The sequence below is a fragment of the Cydia fagiglandana genome, chromosome 13 (assembly GCF_963556715.1).
Source record: "Cydia fagiglandana chromosome 13, ilCydFagi1.1, whole genome shotgun sequence".
NCBI classification, from domain to species: Eukaryota; Metazoa; Arthropoda; class Insecta; order Lepidoptera; family Tortricidae; genus Cydia; species Cydia fagiglandana.
The window spans coordinates 9,310,275-9,337,351 of record NC_085944.1 but is presented as its reverse complement, the minus strand read 5'-3'; the positions used below and the strand labels follow the sequence as shown (position 1 = coordinate 9,337,351).

Sequence of the window (27,077 nt, the reverse complement as noted above, 5' to 3'; positions counted from 1 at the left end):
TTAATGCTTGCTACACACAGACCGGTATAGTAATCGGTGAAGTGGACTTAGTATACAGGATGAAATCGTCACTCGAGTCACGAAGGATTGAAATAGAAACGTAATAAAATTAGTTCCGATATGAACAAAGTTATCGATAATGCGACTCAGAAGTCTACTGATGTTCCGCCGGTAAGTTTCCAAAATTAGGAAATTTCACGAAGCCGCGTGCTTTGGATAGTATTGTCATGCTTTGATAAATCTGCGCGTCATCGTGAATGGCACGATCGCACGGTCTAAATCGGCCAACCCTCCATACAAAGGTAAAAATTTATTTTCATCACACCAGCTCGGAAAGGCTTACTTTGCACTTCAAAAACTGATAGCGTGATAGCAAAGTTGCATTTTATTCACATGTGAGGCAAAGTAATCAAATGCAAATTTTGAGTCGTTCTCTTATGTTTGCTGGTAGAATTGACTTTTAAATGATGATTTTGGACAAAAAATATTTCATAACATTCATTTGGATTTGATTTTGTTTGATATTTTACATTTAATATTTGCATCGGGTTGCTGTGGTGAAAAATTTTGTTTCACTCGGGGGCAAATTTTGTTTAGCCCACGAGGGCCCACAACAACACGAGCACGAGCTTTGAAACCCTCGCAACGCTCTAGATTCCATTTTTCGAACCACTCGCTACGCTCGTGGTTCAATTTTGGAATGTTTCGCTTGCTCGGGTATCAATATTAGCACCAGCGGTTAAACAATAACTTTGCCCCCTTGTAAAACAAATAACTATTTCTTCTAGTTTTTCCTAATCAGAATTCGCTACCGAATATGTCCTTAAACAGACCCCCACAATTTTTGTTTTACCTTGTACCTATAAGTGAAGTACGTGAACATCTATTTCATCCTGAGTATACTGGTTGCCGTTGTGCTACCTGTTTAGTAGATACAGGAACTGTGCAAGTTTTTTAAAAGGCACAGACATAATTACCTAAAGGTAAAGTCTCGCGAATACCAGATTACGTAGAAATGCGAATGCGTGTGGCGAGAATGCGTCAGAACAAGAAAATGATGATTCTATAACACATTATCCTAGCTCTGTTTTGAAACGCAACTGCATGAGCTAATGTTTGGCATTGTACCAAATGTACCAATATTCTCGTTTACTGTTTACTCAGCCCGTAGATTGCATGCTAGTCCCTGTCTAGTTAGTGCTAACATCCCTGTAAAAAATACAAGACCGGGGCGTCATTCCATGTTGATTATTAACTCAGTCATTGAAATCTTTTCTCATGAATTAATAGGTTATCACACAGTGATTTATGGCCCGACATTGTTGGGCCGAGAGCGGAAACACACTGAGAGAAAAATCATTAGTAAACTAAACCAGGAATTAAAAAACAGTTCTGTACTGGGGGAAAAAATGAAGTTTAGTACCTAATAATTATAGACGTTTCACTATTTCTGTAAAGTTTATTTATTTCTACAAACAGCTCAGTAATCCTAAATCTAATTTCAACAAACAAATAATAGAAATTGCAAGAACTAATAGAAATTGCAAGTCAATTTGTTCCTATTAGTTGACTCTCCTTGTCCCTAGATTAAGTTTATTTTTGTAATTCTAAGTGTGTTTTTGTTATCCTTTTCTCTCAGTGCAGAAGCTCATAACTATGTTCTCTATAACTTTCGACTAATAAGTTATTATTTAAATTATTTTATAATTTAACATTAATTTTAGCATCATATTTTGAGTTTCACGATCTGGCATTACAGCAAGTCAAATAGCCACCTGGTATTTAAATATCGTAAAGCATTGCATCAATGGCAGATGAGATCTGCGCTGTCATTGTTGAAGCGAAGCAATCGACTCTCGTCTCGAACAATCGGTCAATAATAATAAGATGACAATAGAGCAATTAGTTCCGACAAATACCTACTAAACAACGAATCCCATCGGAGCTGTGACAATGTAGGTACTGCGTATAATAACAAAGATATAGGATTCTGTTTAATATAAGGGATAAGGGTATAACGGTAGTTAGGTCCATGAGAGTTGTTAGAAGTCAGGAAAAAGTAGTTGAATCGTACTATTTACGAGAGTAAAAAATTACTTAATTAAATTAAACTGCGTTTATTTTATAATCATAAAGCTATGAGTTGAACGTAAAGATAATTTAACTACAGTCTCTATATACAAAAATCTGTCTATGTCATTTAAAATATCTAAATCTAAATGTCTTAAGTATAAAAATATGATTCATGTTTTAAGGACTCTTAGTCAAGTTGTTACTAGCACTAATTTTATTTTATTATTAATCTGTTACGGCGATATAATAAACTGGGCTAGCGTCAAATTGTTTTTCTTATGCAGGTGTTTGATGTTTCTTGCGCCTCTGTAACTAGGGCAAACAAGCAATCCATGGTAGATGTCAGGGTTAATTTCAATGAAAGAATGCTGATGAACAAATCGATCAGTACTGAACATACTACATATGTTATTTTGGCCTTCTATGTCTAAAACAATTGTTCGCTCTGCCTTACTGGATGTGCACATTATGTAGTATGAAAATGTTTGCCTCAAAATCAGGTCTGTAGTGTCAAATTCAATTAATTTTTTTGTCGTTAGCTGACCAGGTCCAAGAGCTAGCGGGTTAAAGTAATACATATACACATGTCAACGTTCTCTATCGGTATCTAGGATTCTCAGGTGGGTCGAGGGACAACAAATGTGAAATAACTGTAGATATTTCAAACAATGGCTCATTTTCCCAGCACTGCAGTGATCAAATACTCATAAAAACATAACAGGTTTTTTGTTGTTTTGTTTGGTGGGCTTTAATAACGAAACTATAAGCATTGCTTAGCTACTCAAATACAATCAATAATCTATTTCATCTACCTATTTGCACGTCGATTACTTTAGAGATCAGAAGCCACACCGATAGGTATAAGTAAAAGGCACATGCAACACAACACAAGCAATAGTCGTGAACTCACAAGCAAAACCTAGCAGGTTATAGCTAAATGAGACCACGCAATTACACGATCAGCAGGTGATTGCATTACTAAGATAATGTGTCTTTATAATCTTTATATGCTACGAGTATGACGCTAAATATAAATACGAGTACAACACAGCAGCTAACTGCGCTCTCATACAGTACCTAACTAATAGATAAACATTTGTCACTACCAATAATTTTCTTCGTACATATTGTATATACACCTACATATACAATATGTAGGTAAGTATATTCAGTAACACATTAGAAGGTAAAGAATGTAAACATATGTACATGTATATTAATTTCTAAGTAGCTCGCGTGAATATAAACATGTAAGGGAAGGCAGCCGTCGCTCGGTGTGGCTGCCGTATCATCGGCTTATCTCCAGCGACCTGTGTACCTAAGTGCAAGATGTAAATCATGCGTCGCGACTTATATGAAGTCATCCTCATATTCATATAAACACACAGATCTAGATAATTACGACGCTTACTGACATGTATATTGTACACATATAAATATATATTGTTCGACATAAAAACTTTGGAGATTGCTTTAAATGTTTTTTTTTATTTGGAACTGATCTTTCATGAACTGCTCTTTTAGAAATAAACTTTATCAAAAACTGCATAAATTGATCATGATATTCAATGACTGCATGATTTAAGTAGGAACTAAATACAACTTCCGAAACCTTAATCACATTTACTTGTCTATCGGCAGTTTATTGAAGATAATTACCAATTCAGTAAAAACACTATCAGTTCTATCAGTAAAACTATTAGCCATTGATCCCAATTAGTGAAAATAAACTCGAGTCAATGCCAAAACAATTACTGCTAACGAATCGCGATAGATTCTAGTTGGAACAGCTATTTCTATTTTAGCAAAGGTTTCATTTAGCTGCCGTATACGGATGGACCAGTAGAGAGTTGGAGCAGGTTTTTTTCCCGATCATTTATCTGCCAGTATTGATGTACCTACTATTGTAGACAGTTATAAACCACCATAAAATATCATCTTTTATAAACCTTACAACAAGACAAGGGCATATGGTCAGTTTATTGTACAGCTGTTTATTGTCTGACAAATTGATCAAGTGTCTTAAAAGTTAAATATTGACTTAGTATGCTTATTAGTTGGGAAATAAAGTTTATTAAAACTTGTTTAATCAACTTTAACTAACATGAGCTGCAAAACTATCCGCAGTTCCACACGGTAAAGGTACGGTAAGTTGCTAGACGCAGAGAACAATGGAAGTTGTTAGGCCTTTTTATCTGCACTTACTAGATGCCATAAGCATGAGGTACCTAATACGCGAATAACAACCTATGTAATAAATAATGGGTTTTATTCACGTTATTTAGAATTTAGCAGATACTTAGTATACATTTCCACATTTCTTTTCCAGTGGGAACATTCAATGCAAAATACTTTTAGAGATAGAGATAAAATTTGACTTTTAATTCAAAAGGAGCTTTCAAAGTTTATCGATTCTTTGACTTGTCATTATACGAGTTTGAAGTGTACACTGGCAATGAAAGAAAACGACTAATGTAATGTAAAATATAAGTGTGCACGACAATAGGGGCCAGAATAATTACGCTTCGTGGCGTCGTCGATTTGAATAGCATATTACCATTATCAGTAACATGCAAATTAATGTATGTCTGTGCATTACCGTGCCCTGGGCCTTGACACGATTTTTTAATATTATCTGTTCGGAGAATGTCACGCCTGTTGACTGTAGATTGCTATATGTTAACGGGTATGCGCGATATGATAGGTTTTGTAACACAAAGTGTGAATTTAGGTGTGTCTTCAGCGAAAGAGGAGTCAATGCCAACTTGCCAAACACATAATATGCCGTTAAAACACAATTCAAATACAAATTAAAACTTTAAACAATGATTTAATTTGTTATTGTTGCGCGATACGTATGACCATGATTACGCATTCTGAATGTCATATACTTATTTAATTTCAAAATTCAACTTGGTATTTACTTTGTTATAGCTAATATAGCTAATCAAATAGGGAACCGTACATAATAGCGATCATATGAACATTAGTAAACAGTAAGCAGGAAAAGCCTTGCTCGCTCATCTTGTTTATAAAGCGTGCAATGATCGTTGTCGGAGGCAGTGCCCTCGGCTGCCCTCTGGAGTCTGAGCGGGGCACAGGAAATTCGTGTTAATTGGCCCTGTAGCCCCGCTAATTGTTCGGCGCGACGGGACCACACCGCGGAGGAAGTCGCATATGCCAACTGTCAACATGCTGATAAATTTACGAACGGGAACCATGTTTTCATTCAAACAAAACAGTGGTATATTAACATAACAAATGATTATGAAAGGTGTAACGTATTGCTGCGCGTAATTCGGCTGCGCATGCCTTGTTGTTTATTTTAAAATAAAATACTTGCCCACAGAAACGTCAAATGACAGTGACACATTTGATACTAGCAACATTTATGCTTCCCACACGTATTCTATAAAAACAAGAGTGTCGAGTCGAGGGGGCGACAAATTTGGAAAAATAATGAATCAACACCAATATAGCCACTGTTTGCTTAATTACTGAAGTCAAACAACGTAAAACGCGCGCCCCGGTTCCGTCCCCCGGCTTTAATAGACGAGAATTGGTCCAATTTTGGAATAGCTATCAATCATACTTAGCCTATGTAACTACTTCCTTAGTTTTGAAATTGTAGTGTTTCGAGTACTCAATACGACCTTTGGACAGCACTTGAGCACTGCACTGTGTAATTTGTGATAGATAAATGTAAGTAGTTTATAATGACGTTTATTATGTATCCTGTGCATTAAGGCTTGATTAGACGGATAGTGGAATGAGTAGCGTAAATTAAAACAATCAACCCATTGTGTTATAAAATATGAGCCGTATGGCATTGAGCTATAATCGAAGAGACAGATGTGATATTTGATTCGACATGCAATAAAATTATATGAGTTGCGCCTGACATACCTACCACATTCGATTCGTTTAGATCTCATTAGCAATAAAATACGGTTAACACGTGTAAACTATTAAAATTAAAGAAGTATATGAGCAGTGGCGGTTAACGTTAAGTTCAGTAAAACCATAACAATGTAATATTTACATGAGTAAAAGAGTTATGTAACTATAGTATCCTAGTGCAAGTTAGATTTACTAGTAGTTTTATTAATTCCTATAATTTAGACTTCTCAGTAGTGAAATAGAACTTGTCTGAATATGAATAAAACTAACTACATATTTCTCCAGGATTACCCCTGTTCCTGTGCATAATGAGAAGTACCTACACATGGCAACCATAGCGCCTGTAGCGGTAATGGGAGTCACCATAAAGCAAACGTTTACGAGTGCAGTAGTTCCAAGTAGGTACGCTTCCTCTCTTTACTGGAGTACTGAAGAATAATGAATTAGAAATAGGAATTCACAGAAACAATACGACGGCGAACTTACCCCATTCGTCTTAGACTGCGTTTCCATATGAAAGAAAATCCCGCAAGAAATCTCGTGGAAGTAAAGCGCTTGCAAGGTTCAAATGTAATAGGTACGTGTTAAACTGTCGTGTAGGAGATTTGAAACGGCAGTTAACACTTGCAAAGAGCTGTCCGTTTCCAACAAAAACGGTCGAGTCATTTCTCGCCAAAGTTTCCTTGAACAAGCAGCTAAACATCACCTTAAAGAGGTAGCAGCTACGGAAGCTGTGGTAGTAGCCTGTCCGTGTAGTTAGTCGGATTCTTAATACTAAATTTGTGTAATTCTTAGCCAAATTCTGTCCACAGACACCAAAACTGCTCCGTCTGCCTTCGATAGGGGTGGTGCGTGAGGTTTGCCAGTCCACCTCTATCATGCGGCTGGCAAACAACCACTGTTGGCGCCAGTAACTGGTCACATTGATAATAAATAGTACGGGTATAATTACTTATGTATCTTTTGAAGACCACTTCTAAATCATCTTCCAGTAGTTCTAGTCCAGTCCAAAATTAGCACACAGAATAGTACTAGGTACAGAAGATTCACTCTCTAACAAAACACGTCTGTTACGATTAGGACAGATATGACCACTAGGTGGCGACAGCGCCACGCGCGGCTTATGGCTTTGGCAGCCGCCAAAATTGGTGTGGGACGGATGTACTTGTAGTTACTTGTTGCAAAGCGACGAAATCGTGGAGTGAGCCACGCCTGCTTCAAGAGACAAATTACCTGGAGTCCAGGGTGGAGTTGAGCCGCTGCGAGCGCCGGAGCGGCGCGTTGCGCACCGCGCTCACCGGCTCCTCCCAGCTGCCGCCCGCCGAGCGGTGCTCATCTAGAACAAACGGAGCTACTTTAAATTTACATATAAATGCCACTGCTGGATAAACGAAATGTATAACTATTTTGAATGAGTTGTGGGGCAAAATCGCTAGAGTGGGAGCCCGAAAACTCAAATCGGGGAGTTGGCAGAGCCCGCCGGCGATGGCGGGATGAACTAGACTCCTTTTTGAAGGAGTGGCCAGACACAGGATTGGGAAGAGATCTGTGGAGAAATTGGGGGGAGGCCTTTGCCCAGCAGTGGGACACGTAAGGCTCCAAATAATAATAATAATAACTATTTTGTATCAGGTTGATACACACTATCCGTACGCGCTATTAAACCATTCCATCGAAATTGCGTTTTTATCCACCTAGTAGGCTACGAAATACTTGGGTAGCGTGGGATTCAATTTAATTTTTTTATATTTAGATGAAACAAAAAATAGGAGTATGTACCTATATAAAACATACATATTATCCATATGCATATATAGTCTATAATAGTTTATGTATCCATATTCTTTTTTTTGTTTGTTTTACAAATTACATTTTAATTTATAATTGTATAAAGTATAATTGTATATCGGTCTTTAGAAAGGGAATATTGGTGACAACGAGAGAGAAAGAGACAACTCTACGAAGCCGAAGTTCCGACGTGCAATATTTATCGCCGGGTACTGTACCCACTGACGTATAAATAAGACTATAAAATGTATCCTTTGACTTGGCCAGTTTTCATTACATCAGTCATTTTATAAAGTTATTCAACATATATATTTTGTAATTCTGATAAAAACTGGCCAAGCCAAATCTAACCTACATTAAGATCTCACATAAAGGAAAGAAATAGAATTTAATACTTGTTTATAGTGTTATTTTGTTCCTATAAATACATATTTGGATTTTGCATAGAACTTGGCACTCATTTAGATCTCCATTCTTTTTGCGGCGACCCCACAGCCAAGCATAATTTTTGTATTGAACTTGGCTCTCCTTTTTTACATTTATGTTTTTGATGGGATATCAATACTTTTTGTAAAGAAAACTAGGCAGGTATTGAGATTTAATGTTTTTTCTTGTGTTTCCGCTGCATGTTTTTTACTTCTGTTCTTTGTATTAATTATGTGGTGCCGCGCGCCGCCAACGACACACCGTTGGCCGGTTGTTTAGCGCGTATTACAGGTTTTTTGTATGGGGACCCCCCCTATTTTTCAACTTTTGGTTATTTTTAGATTTTTTCCTACGCTTACACACAATTACCGAGCTGGATTCCAAATTTCATCCTTCTAGGTCATCTGGAAGTAGGTTAGGTTTAGGTACTATATGTCAGTCACAATAAAAAATGTTTTTTTGTATGAGGACCCCCCTATTTTGTAACTTTTTTTTATTTTTAGATTTTTTCCTACGCTTTCACACAATAACCGAGCTGGATTCCAAATTTCATCCTTCTAGGTCATCTGGAAGTAGGTTAGGTTTAGGTACTATAAAAGTCTGTCAGTCAGTCTTAAAATTTACGACTTTTTGATCTTCATATCTTTATAACCGTTTGAGCTAGCTTCATGAAATTTGGGCTTCTAGATGTCCTTATGGATATAATTAAACACACGTAGTTTTATGTGTTTACGTTAAAGATGTTTTGAGTTATAGAAGGGTCAAAAGTGGCACCAAGTGGTTCGTGTAATATTACACTTGGCGCTGGCTAGCCAGTTCCTTTGCTTGAACTTGGCTTGACACGCTGCCGCGTGTCTAGATATTTTTCTAGCATCATGTATTATTCTCGTTACACCTATGGTAAGTGTTAGTTATTATGTTTGTTCATTTATTTAAAGACATCTGCATCGGTATTAGCAGATAACATCGTGTTTTAAAAACATTTAGATCCGACATAATGACTTGTATAGTAAACCTGTCCCCTGTAAATCAAAACGACAAAGGACAGAGCATATTTTAATTCTCCCTTCTAATTAGCATGCAGTAATCTCAGACATCTCAACGTTACGGTTACGCATAATTATCATGTTGCGCGTCTATTTAGAGATAAACCAATGTCAGAGGAGGCATTAATAATCGCGCTTCGGGCACCTTACATTCAGTGTTGCCAACTCGGATTTTGAAAAAATGCTAGACTAATGTCTAGATTATGCCAAAATTATGCCAAAGTTTTTTGAAATATTCTAAAAAAAAATGCTAAAATGTCAACTTGAAATTAGATACTTAAAACACATACATTTTTCAAATTTGCCGCCTTTTTCTACTGACAAGATCTGCTTGACCAACTTTATATAGTCCGTCGACGTCCATCCGTCCAAAAAAGTCAAAATTCATATGAAAATATGAACCACATAAGGCGATGGCGCATATTGTTGCTGCCAAGTTGGTGCAAACTTGGCTTAGACTAAATTATGCTAAAAAATATGCCAGATGCTAAATGGAAATTTTGGTGCCAAAGCAAGTGAAAATATGCCAGATCTGGCATCAATTATGCCAAGTTGGCAACACTGCTTACATTTTGCACGTGGGCGGATGACCAAAAGCTGTACTCGAACTTCAAATATCTGTTCTTGATTAGACATTACTCGCAGTGGAAATATAATGTACGTATGAGATACATAGTGAGTATGTCAAATTAAATTCCGATTTTTAAAATTCGAAAGCCGCTCTGCGACTGGGATGCTCTTGCGCAAGTACGCGTAATGGATTTCGATTATCCCGTTAACGCTATGACTATGAACGAGTTTATATAGGTAATAGATTATCTTGGATTACGTTTGAAGATTTAAAGTAAGTTATGTTATAATGAAATGTTCTGTTTCCAATTATGTTTTGACATCTTTAATCTAAAGGCAACGTTTAACAAATAGTTTAATTTGTGGGTGACATAAATCGTACAAAGTTTCTTAACAAGCGCTTATTGCGTAAAACGAACGTCGAATATATATTTGAGCTGTTCACATATACCGATATCAACATCATAACTCTATTGTTAAGGCATTAGCGAGTAGTTATTCTACAACACTAACTATTGCTCTAGTTAATTTTATATAGCGACTTTATGTGAGAAATAATAGAAAATATAAGTTGCTTGCAGAATAATTATGTCAAAACGAAAAGTTTAGTAAAATCTCCATATCGTTGGTTCTTTACAAAGAGCTGAATAAGGCTCCCAGGTGTATGGCATTGACAGTATTGTCCCAAGCACAAAAACGGTCAGATCAAAGAACCATATACGCTGTGATGACTGTCAGGATTTTTTATAACCGAATTTGCTCGTTAAGTTTGCGGCCTTGAAACTGTAAGACAGTGTGGGAGGTGGGAGTAGCGGCGAACACGTTTTGCCAACACGTTGCCGTTTAAATACGATTTAAACAGACGGAATTAACACTAACATGTAAATAATGTCAGTAAACTATGAAATGATTGGATAACAATGATTAATTATGCTAAGGAGGCTTTATAATCGTAAGGAAATAGTACAGCTAGTGGCTCGAACGGCCAAAATAATCGGCACATATTCTTGCGTTTTTAACTATAAATTTATGCCAAAATCATTTATTAATACTTTGCCTGCTTAGCTTAGGTACTAAAACCACTGCAAAAACATCCATCAAATCTCGTGTACCTACATCATATGAATATTCATGGACAGAGACAATGGAATACGTACTTATTTTATGTTTCTTTATCAGTTTGTGTTTAATTTTACTAAGTTTATCACTCTTTTTTGTTCGCTTCATCGTATCATTCTTGTGTACACTACACCACAATGTATTCATCACTCCACTGTATTAAGTACACATTACATAACCTCTGTTGTTCACTGTAAGGTTAAAGATCACTGTAGAAATAAGGAAGTTTATGTAAAACATCTTAACATTACCGACGAGTCACGTCAACTTCGAAACCAGCATTTAGTTTGAAATCATCAAGCGCGTTTAACGAAAAACGTGTTACCACCACAATGATTGACTACACACTAAACTATAACATCTCAGTCTTCTCAATGGGCGGTTAATGAGATACTTTACTAAATAATAATAGGAGTTTGATCGTTCGTAAGAATACCTACTCACTACAGGGTTGATGACCTATCTAGTTGTTAATGGGTTTCTAAGCTACATTTGCACAGTTGCAAGGTAATTAGTGGTGTGTTATGACTTATGAAATTAATACCATTGTCAACAATATTGACCCACATGTGTTGAAAATAGACAGCGCTTCTCGGCGAAAGTAATAAATTAGTTTTGAACAAATTAAGAGTTATAGTTGTTTAATTGTTTATTTTTATAGTTGTTACGAATGTAACCTCGTATTTGTTGTGTTTGGCGATTATGTAAACCGAATACCTTTGAACGTATTTTTAATATCTTGATACATTATAGGCAAGGCAGTAAAGCCAAAAAATCAACTCAATCTAGGGTATGACTTCGCCGAATTCAAATTATAGGTTTTGTTTCAAAGAAATACTAAATCTTTCGTCAGTATCAGACTTATTGCGTTTAGTTCATACTCATGTTATATAAACACAAGAATGATGATAGAGAAAGAGCAGATGATACTATCTTATCGCTATACTGAAAAAAATGGCCCTTTTCTCAACCAGCTGCTAAGCGACAACAGATGCGCTAACAGGTAAATTTCCCATATATACCGACCGAAATCAGACTTTAAGCTGATAATAATATGAGCTCTAATCCATGCGCCTCCGAAATGCAAATATTACGGGATCAACTAAATTTTAAATAAGTGGCTGACACTCAAAACCTTTCATGCAAATCTCACTAGTGCCTCTGACTGACGACGCAGTTGCAAATGCCAGCAAATAAAAATATCGTATCAAATAGAATGAAAAAAAAAAAAAATAAGCAATAATACTCAATATATATAAAACAGTTTTGTAAGAAGATGGTCGATAATAAATTCTAAAATTTTATCTCGATGAAGTAACTCTTTCAAAACGTATTAATTGCCTTTAATGTCTTAGGGCCCATGTTTTAAAAAGACTACGTATTAAGTATTTTAAAAATATACAAACGCGTATTTTAACGTCACTTTTGCTTGAAGTTACTATTCTAAATTGTAATTCCATGCTTAAAATCAAAGAAAAGGCGAGGCGAAAGTAGTTTGACCAGCAGCCCTAGCCCATTTCGTTATCTAGTGCTCGGAATTAAGACGACTGCATCCTGAACAGCGATGACCCCCCTTTCGCTACTCTAGATAGAAGTATGGCCCATAAATCAAACAGTAGATAGCATTACTTGGAAGTTTGTAACGGGGTAAAGATGCTGCAAACTGGGTCTCGTAACATCAGTAGTATCAGTACTGGTACTATGCCGTTTATAACAGGCATATAGATATATAGTTAGGGAGGCGAGGTATAGTACTTGTTCTAAGGTCCCGTTTTCTAAGGGGACCTTGCATTTTGGAGACAAAGCAAACCGCTTGGAACAGATGTTTCTGGGGGTGATCTGAGCCGATTAAGCCCGGTTGCCAAGAGGTTCCAGCCAGCAGGTGGGCAGGGGAGGGGGGGAAAAAGTGGCTCCGGCGCGCCTCACTCTAAGCTATATATCTGCATACATCTAGCAACTATATCAAGTTTGGTGTCTTTTTCGTGTAATTCGAGGATGAAGAATTCATTTCTGTGACTAAATTTTCGCTCTTCCATACAAAAAAATCGAGAAATTAAAAATTCCAAAAAAATCTTTTCACTTTTTTTTTCGAAAATCCTCTACTAAATTAAAACTATGAGGATTTGCTCTAGAAAAAAAATACCTGTGAATAGCCCAGTTATCCTACTATATAGAATAGTAAACTTGTTAAACATTTTTTTTTCATAACTCTGTTAAAAAAAATGTTTTGTGTCGCGCGGCGTACCTGCATTGTAAGAGCGGTATGCAGCGTTTAGGATTTTTAAGTATGTTTCGATGGTTTCTGATAAGTTGTGATAAGTTGTTATTCTTCTGGTTGTAAAAAAATACTTCTGGACGTAATATATATACAAATATAAATTAAATGTATAAATATAGATGTTGGGAAAACTTTCGCCAATAGAGTTATTATAAATGTGATAAAATTAACAAAGCAGATGTTTGACAAAAATGCGGGTTAAAATACGAGTAAGATATATACTGTTCGCAATTGCCACTACATGCGCATGGGTCCGTGCATTTTAGTTTATTCTTAACGCAGTTGCACCTCCCTGCGCATTTTGTTTTACAGCGGCAACGAATAAGCTCTAAACAAGCAGCAGCCGCCGCAGGTAGGCTTGTACATATGGGCTCCCAATAACCATTTTGTTTGGACCAGCTCCAGTCAGCAGAACATGGTAGCTGTTGCTGAGGGGCTATAATCTGTCCCTAAACATAGCCTCCTTGGTAAACTGCACGGAGAATATGTTTACGTGGGTAGCGCATCTTCCATTGGAGGCAGATTCTCGAACTGAAGATTTCTTTTTGTAAAAAGTACTTTTCGGCAATTATCAATATTGGCAATGCTTGCTCAATATTGCCTTGTTTGCCGTATTTAAACCCCTCCGTTACGGCAGGATATGCGCTCCAAGCTTGAAATACGCTTTTTTCCCTATCCATACAAAAAAGAAACAGTGTCGCAACCTGAAAAGGTGTGGAAGAATGACAAGACTTCTGACCTTTCTGGTCCTGTAAAATAAATTATATATATGCGTTACAAATAAAATCATATATTTAAAGAAAGTTTGCAGCACGTGACCAATTGCCCTGGTGAGCTGTCTCGTATACTGCGGTGACATATTTATTTTATTTACAATTAATGGAGGATTGGCCCAGGAACGAATCACCTGTTCGTCTCGTGCCATGCTATTGCATTTTCTTAAGGTAACGTTTGTAGTTCTTCCATTAATTGTAAATAAAATAAATAAATATGTCACCGCAATAAGAGACAGGTCAACTGGGCTAATGGTCACGTGCTGCAAACTTTCGTTAAATATATGATTTTATTTGTAACTCATAGATATATGATTATTTTACAGGACCAGAAAGGATAGTAGTCTTGCCATTCTTCCACGCCTTTTCAGATTACAACACAGTTTCTTTGTGTGTGGAAAGGGAAAAAAGCGTATTTCAAGCTTAAAGCGCATATCCTGCTGTAACGGAGGGACTTCTTCTTCGTTACACTCTTGATAGAGTGGTCGTGGCCATTATGAAAACTTTTGAGCGACTCATTTAACGACACGTCGCCATTCCTCCCGTAGAGCTGCTTTCCGGAAGCATTCGCTTACTGTGACCGACACACTGATTTGGTTTGGTCAGTCCATCTCATTAGAGATCTTCCTCTAGCCCTGTCACCTCCTACTCTTTCTTGCACAACTAGACGTTCTGTAGATGCTCCGTCTCGACGAGACACGTGTCGAAAGAAGTTGAGTACCGAGTTTTGCCCGTAGAAAGCAACCGCTCTTTAATGCCAAGCTCCTCAATAATTGATGCTCAGTCCATGATATGCCCAGCATTCGTCTCCAGCACCACATCTCTAGTGCATTCACTTTCTGTTTTTCGGATGCCCTTAGTGTGCATGTGAGACATACAGCATACAGAAAAGTGGGAAATATGAGGGATCAGACAAGCCTGGTTTTAGTGGTCCTTGTAATGTTCCGGAGGGATTTAAATACGGTAAACAAAACAACATTGAGCAGTCAATTTTGGAAAAAATTGTTATTGTCTTGTATGACAAGTAAGAGTCTTACAATATTAAATCTGAACGAATTTTAATTACGAGATGTGAATTGGTTCTTAGACATTATTTTGATACTATGCATTGTGTTACTGTGTTCGGATCAGGTACAAGTACAAGTGTAAAAGAGTGCCTGTTGCTGAGGGGCTATAATCTGTCCCTAAACATAGCCTCCTTGGTAAACTGCACGGAGAATATGTTTACGTGGGTAGCGCATCTTCCATTGGAGGCAGATTCTCGAACTGAAGATTTCTTTTTGTAAAAAGTACTTTTCGGCACTCTTTTGCACTCGTACTTGTACCTGATCTACTCGTAAAATCAGTAACAAAATACTATGCATTTTGTTAAAATAACGTCTAGGGGCCAATTCACACCTCGTAATTCAAATCTGTCCATACTTACTATTGTAAGACTCTTACTTGCCATATAAGACAATAACATTTTTTATCAATATTGGCAATGCTTGCTCAATATTGCCTTGTTTGCCGTATTTAAACCCCTCCGTTACGGCAGGATATGCGCTCCAAGCTTGAAATACGCTTTTTTCCCTATCCATACAAAAAAGAAACAGTGTCGCAACCTGAAAAGGTGTGGAAGAATGACAAGACTTCTGACCTTTCTGGTCCTGTAAAATAAATTATATATATGCGTTACAAATAAAATCATATATTTAAAGAAAGTTTGCAGCACGTGACCAATTGCCCTGGTGAGCTGTCTCGTATACTGCGGTGACATATTTATTTTATTTACAATTAATGGAGGATTGGCCCAGGAACGAATCACCTGTTCGTCTCGTGCCATGCTATTGCATTTTCTTAAGGTAACGTTTGTAGTTCTTCCATTAATTGTAAATAAAATAAATAAATATGTCACCGCAATAAGAGACAGGTCAACTGGGCTAATGGTCACGTGCTGCAAACTTTCGTTAAATATATGATTTTATTTGTAACTCATAGATATATGATTATTTTACAGGACCAGAAAGGATAGTAGTCTTGCCATTCTTCCACGCCTTTTCAGATTACAACACAGTTTCTTTGTGTGTGGAAAGGGAAAAAAGCGTATTTCAAGCTTAAAGCGCATATCCTGCTGTAACGGAGGGACTTCTTCTTCGTTACACTCTTGATAGAGTGGTCGTGGCCATTATGAAAACTTTTGAGCGACTCATTTAACGACACGTCGCCATTCCTCCCGTAGAGCTGCTTTCCGGAAGCATTCGCTTACTGTGACCGACACACTGATTTGGTTTGGTCAGTCCATCTCATTAGAGATCTTCCTCTAGCCCTGTCACCTCCTACTCTTTCTTGCACAACTAGACGTTCTGTAGATGCTCCGTCTCGACGAGACACGTGTCGAAAGAAGTTGAGTACCGAGTTTTGCCCGTAGAAAGCAACCGCTCTTTAATGCCAAGCTCCTCAATAATTGATGCTCAGTCCATGATATGCCCAGCATTCGTCTCCAGCACCACATCTCTAGTGCATTCACTTTCTGTTTTTCGGATGCCCTTAGTGTGCATGTGAGACATACAGCATACAGAAAAGTGGGAAATATGAGGGATCAGACAAGCCTGGTTTTAGTGGTCCTTGTAATGTTCCGGAGGGATTTAAATACGGTAAACAAAACAACATTGAGCAGTCAATTTTGGAAAAAATTGTTATTGTCTTGTATGACAAGTAAGAGTCTTACAATATTAAATCTGAACGAATTTTAATTACGAGATGTGAATTGGTTCTTAGACATTATTTTGATACTATGCATTGTGTTACTGTGTTCGGATCAGGTACAAGTACAAGTGTAAAAGAGTGCCGAAAGGTACTTTTCACAAAAAGAAATCTGCAGTTTGAGAATCTGCCTCCAATGGAAGATGCGCTACCTACGTAAACATATTCTCCGTGCAGTTTACCAAGGAGGCTATGTTTAGGGACAGATTATAGCCCCTCAGCAACAGCTACCATGTTCTGCTGACTGGAGCTGGTCCAAACAAAATGGTTATTGGGAGCCCATATGTACAAGCCTACCTGCGGCGGCTGCTGCTTGTTTAGAGCTTATTCGTTGCCGCTGTAAAACAAAATGCGCAGGGAGGTGCAACTGCGTTAAGAATAAACTAAAATGCACGGACCCATGCGCATGTAGTGGCAATTGCGAACAATATATATCTTACTCGTATTTTAACCCGCATTTTTGTCAAACATCTGCTTTGTTAATTTTATCACATTTATAATAACTCTATTGGCGAAAGTTTTCCCAACATCTATATTTATACATTTAATTTATATTTGTATATATATATTACGTCCAGAAGTAATTTTTTACAACCAGAAGAATAACAACTTATCACAACTTATCAGAAACCATCGAAACATACTTAAAAATCCTAAACGCTGCATACCGCTCTTACAATGCAGGTACGCCGCGCGACACAAAACATTTTTTTTAACAGAGTTATGAAAAAAAAAATGTTTAACTAGTTTACTATTCTATATAGTAGGATAACTGGGCTATTCACAGGTATTTTTTTTCTGGAGCAAATCCTCATAGTTTTAATTTTGTAGAGGATTTTCGAAAAAAAAAGTGAAAAGTTTTTTTTGGAATTTTTAATTTTTTGATTTTTTTGTATGGAAGAGTGAAAATTTAGTCACAGAAATGAATTTTTCATCCTCGAATTACACGAAAAAGACACCAAACTTGATATAGTTGCTAGATGTATGCAGATATATAGCTTAGAGTGAGGCGCGCCGGAGCCACTTTTTCCCCCCCTCCCCTGCCCACCTGCTGGGTGGAACCTCTTGGCAACCGGGCTTAATCGGCTCAGATCACCCCCAGAAACACCTGTTCCAAGCGGTTTGCTTTGTCTCCAAAATGCAAGGTGGTGGACCTTAGAACCCCAGCTAGTAGCTAAATGGCGTAATTCAACGGCGCCGTCGAGACCTATCAAAATCGAAAGATAAAATAATTTCGAAAAGAAAAGCTCGTATGCCAAAAACCATTTTAGCGGTGGGTTTGGCGTGTACGGTTTTTCAAAAATGTTAAAAAAAACAGTTACTTGGGCATTCTCGAGCGCGTCAGATATTCATACTACGTATGCCCCGAGTGCCTCTGATAACAACGGTATACTAATCTGCCGGTTTGCGTGGTGGGGGTAGGCATATAAAGTAGTCAAAAATGCAAAAAAAAAAAATTTACTCGAGCGCGTCAGATTTTCGGAAGGGGTGTTAAGTAGGCCCCAAGGAAGTTTCCTTTAAAAAAACTGACGATTTCGGCGTGACGATAAGTTACGATGAATTTTTGAAAATGCAAAAAAGAAAAGCTTTTTTGAAATACTCGAGCGCGTCAGATTTTCATAGGGGAGGTTTATCTCGGTATCCTGAAAGAATATTTTTTTAATCTGACAAAAATGTTGGTGGGTTCTCTTAATCTGACCGATTTTATGATGCTTCAAGTCAAAAAGTTTTAACTTTGGACAAAAATGTAAAGAGACCTTTTTTGTGTAAAATAAAATTACCTTTTTTGTTTATTTAAACTTTTTTTTTTGTAAAATGTATCGTTCGCGACTTATATGCCGCAACGCGTTCTTAGGAAGACGAAATGGCTCCTCCACACTTCCGGTCATGCGGAAACCGGCAGATTTTGTATTTTTAGTAAGTTTTAGATTATATTCTTCAAAATAAAAAATAAAAAAATCGCGCTCGAGAATGCCGGATTAACGTTTTTTTTTTACAAGTTCGCGACCCTATAACTCGGCGGCGTCAAGGACTTATCGTCAGATTAGTTAAATTTAGTCTTTAAACACTAAAATCAACCCCCAATATCTTAATCTGACGCGCTCGAGTATTTCAGACTATCCATTTTTTTTTACTAATCTGATCGTCTATCCTAGGCGCGCGTCACTAGATATAGAGCTAAATACTTTACAAGGTTGTTCTATTAGGTCTAAGGTATCTCTCATATCTTAAACTGCCACGCTCGAGTATTGCCGAAAATTCCCCTATTCGCCTCCCTAACCAATAGCACTCTTCTGGTTACGAGCTTGTTAGGAAGTGACGAATTCGTGATAGCGTCGCGAAAAGAATAGCGCGGTCAGAGTGGTGGTGGAAGGTTCATAATAAAAAATAGGTAGTAAAAAATGTTAAGACCAAACAATCTCTTAACAAATATCGTCCTACCTTAATTCTACTTAAAACAATGATCGTGTACCTATCAATACGGAAGCAACAGATACTAACAAATTATTATTTGTGACACTTTTTATATAAAATTTATAGAAATTCATTGAACAAGGTGGAGGAATTCGACTAAAAGTAGATCTAATTTCGTATCTATTTGTAGTTGGTCTTCTAGACGCTTAAGGTATTGTAAATAGAGAAATAGCAGGTCCATAACAAGAGCAGATTTATGGACGTTTTGTATCTAACGATCTATCGCAGTAGGTCGAGATCAGAGACGCCGGCGCGGGCGCCCGGTCTCACATACGACACACTGGTGAAATTTCATAGCAGTATTTTGACTATGACTATAAATAACAAATTATCTTATCAATGCTTAAGAATAAAGCCGACAAAGCTAAATCTTACCCAATCAACTTTTCGTTTCTAAGTCTAGAAAATTATAGGAATTTAAATTAGATTACAGTTGCAATACCGTCATCTATGTGGGTCTAGTAAAACCGTTCGAGAAAAACGGCGTATTTTCTGTAGACTATACAAAAGTTAACGATTATATTATCCTTGATACACATCTATGTTAAGCATCCAGAGCTTAATCGACGTAGTTTATCGCCCACCGTTCATAACCATAATTTCAGTGGGTATTTTTTGCCACGCCCCCCCACATCTAGCGTCTTTCGAGCGTCGGCGTCTGTCGGCTTCTGGTCAGCGCTATGGAAAATGAGGTCGCTGCGCAGTTGCGTCGACGTTGCGTCGAGCAGCGGCCATAGAGTTGTAGACGCCGACGCTCGAAAGTCGCTAGATGTGGGGGGCCCTTAGTCTATGAATTATGAAGTTAAGTTACTGATTGCAATAATATTATCGTGCATGCCTTATTGTTTGAACCGGCTAGATGGTATGATTCACAACCGTTGCAAGTTTCAGATAAGAATGCAGCAAATAGGGCGTTGCGAGCTAACAATCGGTTCGAGAACATTATGCGCTTGACACAATTCCTGGCCGTGGGTTCCCATTGCTATGGAGCTTAGCCGAGGCAAGTCCTAGGCTTTGGACAAACCTAACAGTGACTTCAAGATCCTCAACTTTTACTTTATAGCTTTAACTTTCTTCACACTCATCTTGGTCATTGTGGTCGTTGCATGGCCCGTTTTAGTCTTCCACCATCTCTAACAGAGACATTTAGTAGATTTGGGGGTGATTCTGTACATCAAGTAGTGGATAGCGTCCGCTAGGATGGCTCGTGTACAACTCAATCTGAAGCGAGATTTCTAACAGCTATGTGTGATTGAAGAACGCACTTGTTTGACTAAGTGATCGACTTGCATAAGCGATTGGAATATCCCCCTTGAAATTATGCGGGATCGCGCACATATGGGCACAGTGATGTTGAATGTTTAGTTTTATAAGGAGATGTTTATAGGTCCGTTGCCCGTTGACTTCAATTTAAAAGTCATCGTTTTTAGGTTGGCAGTAAATTCGCGATGCCGTTATTCAGACGTTGAACTACGATTGTTTCAAAATCAACGAGCTAGACACCTAAAAACATTAATCAACATATCCGTGTTGTGTTTGGGAGTGTGACACACTCTGTGAAATATAAATAAATATAATACCCACGCGGGATGTTTACTTATCCGTCGATATTTAGAAACTCCTTACTAAGTATGTCTGTATCTTTAGGTATTTAAATAAAAGTAAATAAACAATTTTTACATTTTCGGGTAGTTATAAGATTTATTGGTTAACCAACCAACTACAAAATCCCCTGGATCTGTCACTGAAAGATCTGACTTTAACCTACATTATTTGATCATGTAATGATTTCATCTACCCTCAACTGGCTTAAGGAGCCATTTGAGGGTAGATTTGTTTACTTTTACTTAAATAACTAAAGATACAGAGTAATAGGATAATTCAACAGTATGGTGCGTGACCAATAAATCAGTCGAATCCTTTAAACATAATATTGTAATCTAACAACTAAGTAGGTACTCTATCGCGACAAATTTTTTCAATAAGTTGTTCAAACGATATTCAGTCGCTTAATTTGACTAAGTCGGTTGTGCAACCCGTGTGGCAACCGTCCATCGGGACCAATTCCGTATATAAGTGACGTTAACCATCTGAATAAACGTAATTGAACAATTTCTATCAACCCATTGCCCTTATCTACTTGCTACTTGTGTGAATTGGTACCACAGCTGCCGCTAATCATTTTTATGGGACTCTTAAATTCAATATTCTACGATGTTAAACAAGATGTTGCAAGCTCTAATAGAAGAGTGGTTGGAGGACGTAATTGTACAATGTTGAATGGCTATTTTACGCGTATGCTCGGAACATTACAGTGTGTGCAAAATTGTTAGTCGTGAATAGGAAAATCATTGCGAAGTACACATGAAATCACATCATGAAACGTCACAATCGTGTTTTAAATTGAAATATATTCTTATTTGATCGATGTTAGAAGCCACTATACATATTCAATTCAATAGATGGCACTATTGTTTCAACTAACGCAAGCAATTAACATTGCAAAAAATAGGACGTTCTAAAATTAATACATGAGATGGAGTAATTAAGGTAATTAGGGCGCCAAAATTAGGCTTAGTTTTATTTGGCAGCCATAAACATAAGTCGTCGTGTATTTGCATGCACTTTATAATCGTCTCGCGTACCAAACATGCAATTCATTCACAAGAAAAGTTTACCAATCTGTTTGTGAGTTTCCTCGAGCACCGGACATAGCTTCACCTTATTTACGACGATCACCAACGTAAACTGCATTGTCTCACACCACACACTCGGCAGCGTAACTTTCTCACATTTCCACTACATTTGAAGAGATGCATCGTCCGCAGCGTGCACTCGTCTGCACTGTCGGTTTAAAACTAACCCGGATTAACATAATTGGTCACAATTGGTTCTATTCGGGAGCCATGTTGAATTTTAATATCAACATCGGTGGTGACACAGTATAGGGACAATGATAGTAATCCTCCCAAGTATTTAGGATACAACATTCGGTTTTCAAATCTAGAATGCGATGCGACGGTTGCTCTTCCCAACTGATCCCGAGTAAATTAGGCTAGCGGTGCCCTTGTAACGTATATCGTAACTTATTTTCGTACGGATATGTACTTTCGTTAGAAGATGGACTACTCTTATACAAATCTCCACTGGTTATGACGAGCGTTCAGTCATTAGTGTTATTATTAGCCCACAAACAAAGCTAAATTGTAAATGTGCGCCTCCCGCATCAATTGGGAGCGCAACGGGGGACTCGCGGTCGGAAATAACACAATAATCGCTATTTCAAGGAATAGCAGAGATAGGATATGTTCGCATTACCGAAATGTTTACGGCTCGAAGGACCGGCTGTTTTCAATCCGAGGTTTAGTAATTTCTGATCTTGATTACTACGTCATCGCAAGGAAGATAAACAAGAATGTACTCCTCCAAATAACAATTATCGTGGTTGCTATTGCAATGATAGGATTTGCTCATACCCGCCAGCGAAATGACACGCCTTTAGTGACCTATACTTATGCTGCATAAGGCAAACAAGATAACATGCAAATGTAACAAAATAACCATGATTTTGAAGAAAAAAGTAAAGGTTCACATTAGCGAAAAGTTTACGTATCAGTGACTTGGATCTCTACTTAAGGAAGATAAAAATATAACAAGGATGTGACATAAGACGCATGCTTCGCGTTCATTAAAAAAAATGCGTAGTATTACGCGTGTCACTGCTGTAGAGTCTACCTATCTTCATTTCAATACAAAGAAAGTTTTGAAAAACATGCGTAGTATGACAAAAGTAGTCTTATAGGATGGTGGCTTGAATAAGCTGACAGCATTAAATCAATTGAATTTAGCTTCGAAAAATCTACTACTATTTATCATTAATCAAACATCATCATCAAACATCATCAACATTTATTCAGCAAATAGGCCACAAGGGCACTTTTACACGTCAACATTGAATTTACATAAAAGCAAAAATAATAACATCAACAATTTTATAAAATAAAACTAACAATTCAATCTAACGTATTACAATTACTAAGAGATGTATATGGTCTCTTAATGTCGAATTACATACAAAATACAGATAAAAAAACACACACAAAAAAAATCTATAATATTTAGAGGTGTAAATGTCTCTAGGTGTCAGAACTATAAGATTATATAGTTTATCAAGTTATCCTTAGAGATGTATAAGGTCTCCAAGCGGCTTAGCACGGTGGCCTTTTTATCGCTTGTCACCATGCCTGTCACGTTCTAACAAGTATGTAGGTGCAAAAGGGACGCGCATAGTGATAGTCGATAAAAATGGAGCCGTGCTGCGCCCGCTAGAGTCAATATCCTGTATAATTAATACATTCATTAAAAGAAAAGAAACATACGAGAACAGAATGAGGCGTCTCACTGTAATTAATTAATAAAAGTTACTAAGTATAGTATATATAGCTAATAGCTCGTGTTAGCTTAACATACCAGTCTCCACAAACAGCACCCGTTCACGAGTATGACGCGTATCTCAGCCATCGCCTCCCTCAACCTTCATTCGGGAAAGTGGCGACCCGATCAACAACGCCACCGTAAGCAAAGACTTTTAAGCGAGCATGACATGTTCAAGCTACCGGCCTATATTAATATTAAAATAGTAATAACATGTAGCTGTAAGACACGGCATTTTGTGCTCATATGTTACATAAAAAGACAGTAATATAGCTTCACATAATTACTAGCCTAAGTTGACTTAGAGATGTAAAGGTCTCTAAGTGTCAGAAACATTAAAAATATAGGTAAGTATGTACAATCAAAAATAAAAATCAAATAAATAAATATGTACTTAGAGATGTATAAGGTCTCCAAGTGTCCAAAACTAAAATTAAATTAAACAATATAATCAAGCGAGAACATCATTGTCTCATGTGTCAATTCTACTGGACACTAGCATATTTAATTCACAATGTAAAAAAAAAAACAATATTTATTTAATTCTTATTATACTAATGAAATCAAGCTACCGGCTTAAAAGCATCTCTATCGTTTATAAAATCATTTACAGTGTAGTACGCCTTACGTAACAAGGAGTGCTTAATGTGCGACTTAAATTTATGAAGTGGTAAATTCACTACATCAGTGGGGACTTTGTTATAAAAACGTGTACAGTTCCCGACGAAAGACGTACTAACCTTAGGGAGGCGGTGGGCGGGCACAGCAAGTTTATGTTTGTTTCTAGTGTTATAGTTATGGATATCACTGTTAACCTTGAATTCGTGGATGTTTTTCCGAACATACATAATATTCTCTAGTATGTATTGAGATGCAACGGTAAGAATGTTAACTTCTTTGAATTTCTCTCTTAGGGATACTCGAGCGCCCAGTCCATAGATGGAACGTACAGCTCGTTTTTGCAGCACAAATATTGTCTGAATATCTGCCGCTTTTCCCCACAACAGAATTCCATAAGACATAACACTATGGAAGTAACTAAAGTATACCAGCCTGGCCGTCTCTACGTTTGTCAGCTGTTTGATTCTCCTCACTGCATAGGCTGCTGAACTAAGTTTTCCGGCTAGAGTGCCTATATGTGCATGCCATTGCAGTTTGGAGTCTAGAGTGACTCCCAGGAAAACAGTTCGGTCCTCAAATTCCAGCGTATCACCTTTTATTTTAATCTTGCTTTTATTTACCTGCTTGACGTTAGGTAGCGTAAACTTGATGCATTTGGTTTTCTTGGCGTTCAAAAGCAAATTGTTTGTCGTAAACCAGTTTACAATGGTAGATAGCGCGTCATTAATGCTCTCGAAGCTATTTTCCTTTCTGTCCACTTTAAATATAAGGGAAGTGTCATCTGCAAATAACACTATATCATGTCTATCTTGCACAACTTTTGGTAAGTCATTAATGTATACCAAGAACAGGAAGGGACCAAGAATTGAACCTTGAGGCACTCCGAGGGCTACCGGGGACCCCGCCGATTGAGTTCTATTAATAACTACTCGCTGAGTTCTATCCGAAAGGTACGATGAGACCAGGTCAAGGGCACTAGCTTTTATCCCATAGCGGCTTAATTTTCTCTTTAAATTTTCGTGATCAACGCATCATTTACGATTCCGATTAAGCATTATACCCATATACGGTCAAGGTGCGAACGATTTCGCGTAGCAACTGCCTTTTATAGATCAAATATTGACGCATATTAGCGGTGTTATTTAATACAGTGAGTGGATTTACATTACAATCGGAGCCAACGTGCCAGCGTGCGGCGATGTTGACGCAGTAATGGAGACCGATCCAAAAATACTTACATAGCAAGACTAGCGCGAGCTTCTGATTTATGTGAGGGCTAAATATTGCCTTTTGAATTTACACGTCAACGTAATGCATTCTATTCGTTGTCGGACTTTGACGTGAAGCCGGCTTAGTTTCTTAGATAATTACAGGTCATTAATATTTGAAAAGATAGTGTTAGTGGTGTTTGGGCGTTTTCGGAAAAAAATATTTGGGTAAAATATCACTGTCCTACGACTTTGGTATACTTTTTTACCATCAAATACTGTTTTAAAGTGTACTACATGTATACAAAAATTGTAAAGTGATTTATTATCTGAGTATTTATGGTAAAAAAACTGATTAAAAGGTACGTTAAAGTAAAGAAAATGTACAAAAACTGAAGAAAGGGAGATGATTTTTGAGTGTCCCATGCACACTTTGCATACTTTGGATCCAAATATTATATATCTGCCTCCTTCTAGGCCCGAACCTGGTTGTTGTGTGATAAGATCGTACCAGCCAAAATCTATTAAAAACCTTATTTTTTAGCACCTAAAGTAAAAATATGTATTAAAGTTTAATTTATTGTTGTCCTTCAATATCGACGTAGTGGAAATTTCCACCAACGTCACGGAGTTTTTACCAACTTAGTAGCAAAAATCTACTAATATCATACGGATTTTTACATGATCGTAACATTATGTTCCTATAATTACCCGGTGTTTAGGTTTTACACGGCAATTGGGCTCGAAAAAAGCTAGTGTAGGTTGTGCGTCACGATGTGCAGAAATTTGTTTTCCACAACGAACTGAATAAAACTGAAGATAAGGAGTCAATTATTGACTAAATATTTATGAATTACGTTAGATTATTATGTGTTGTATGATATCAAATAATTTTAATTAAGAAAATTCAAACGATCAGACCGCTATTTCGCTTTATTAACCAACCGGCATGCCTACACATCCAAAACGTTACGTGATGTATTAGTGGAACAAAAAAACGTGACGTATGGAATGAAAATGCACGGTTTACATGCCGTCAGTTTAAGTTGCCAAAATATAGTAGGTAGAGTGATATTAAAAACACACAGATAGATTTATTTCCATAAGGTACCTTTTCGTAAATGTATGGAGCAAATACTGTTATTGTTATGTAAGTTTAAAGTGGCATAAGGGGTTAAATATAGTATTTAGTTGGGGTTTTAGGATTTATTTCATCTGAATGACAGAATTTCTTTCATATGTGCTCAGAAAAATTGAATGTGTGTTACATTAATAATAATTTTATTCTAGCAATATTCTTCTAACTCAGTGGTTCTTAACCTTTTCAGACCGGTCACCCTTATGACTAACTTGGAAACCTGATTTTACCCCTTCTCCCAATGGTAATAAAAAATAAAACGTGTACGTTTGTTGTATTGTTATATTAGGTTAGCTTATTACCCCCGTAAAATACCAGTTTTACCCCCACGGGGGTAATTACCCCCAGGTTAGGAACCACTGTTCTAACTACTCGACCTACTAGTAAAATATTACTTAGCACCAGTGGCGGCTCGACCTAAGAAACGCTGGCAGGCGCAGGTTATGCTTTCGACTGCAGCAGTATTGCAGTACGACAATACTG

The 27,077-nt window shown here is 37.3% G+C and overlaps 1 protein-coding gene across 4 annotated transcripts in view; it reads right to left on the bottom strand.

The window, feature by feature from the left end:
- The window catches only part of LOC134670194 (rho guanine nucleotide exchange factor 10), a 65,426-nt gene that overhangs the window by 29,700 nt on the left and 8,649 nt on the right, over nt 1–27,077 (bottom strand). The window contains exons 1-2 of one of the 4 annotated variants that reach the window (XM_063527892.1): nt 10,961–11,263; nt 7,207–7,324 (exon numbers count right to left, since the gene is read on the bottom strand). In XM_063527892.1, the coding sequence (XP_063383962.1) occupies nt 7,207–7,324; nt 10,961–11,069 (227 nt within the window). In that variant the 5' untranslated portion in view covers nt 11,070–11,263. Of the gene's footprint in view, nt 1–7,206; nt 7,325–10,960; nt 11,264–27,077 lie in introns of those variants that run through there. The other 3 variants (XM_063527893.1, XM_063527894.1, XM_063527895.1) reach the window with 3 other exon arrangements.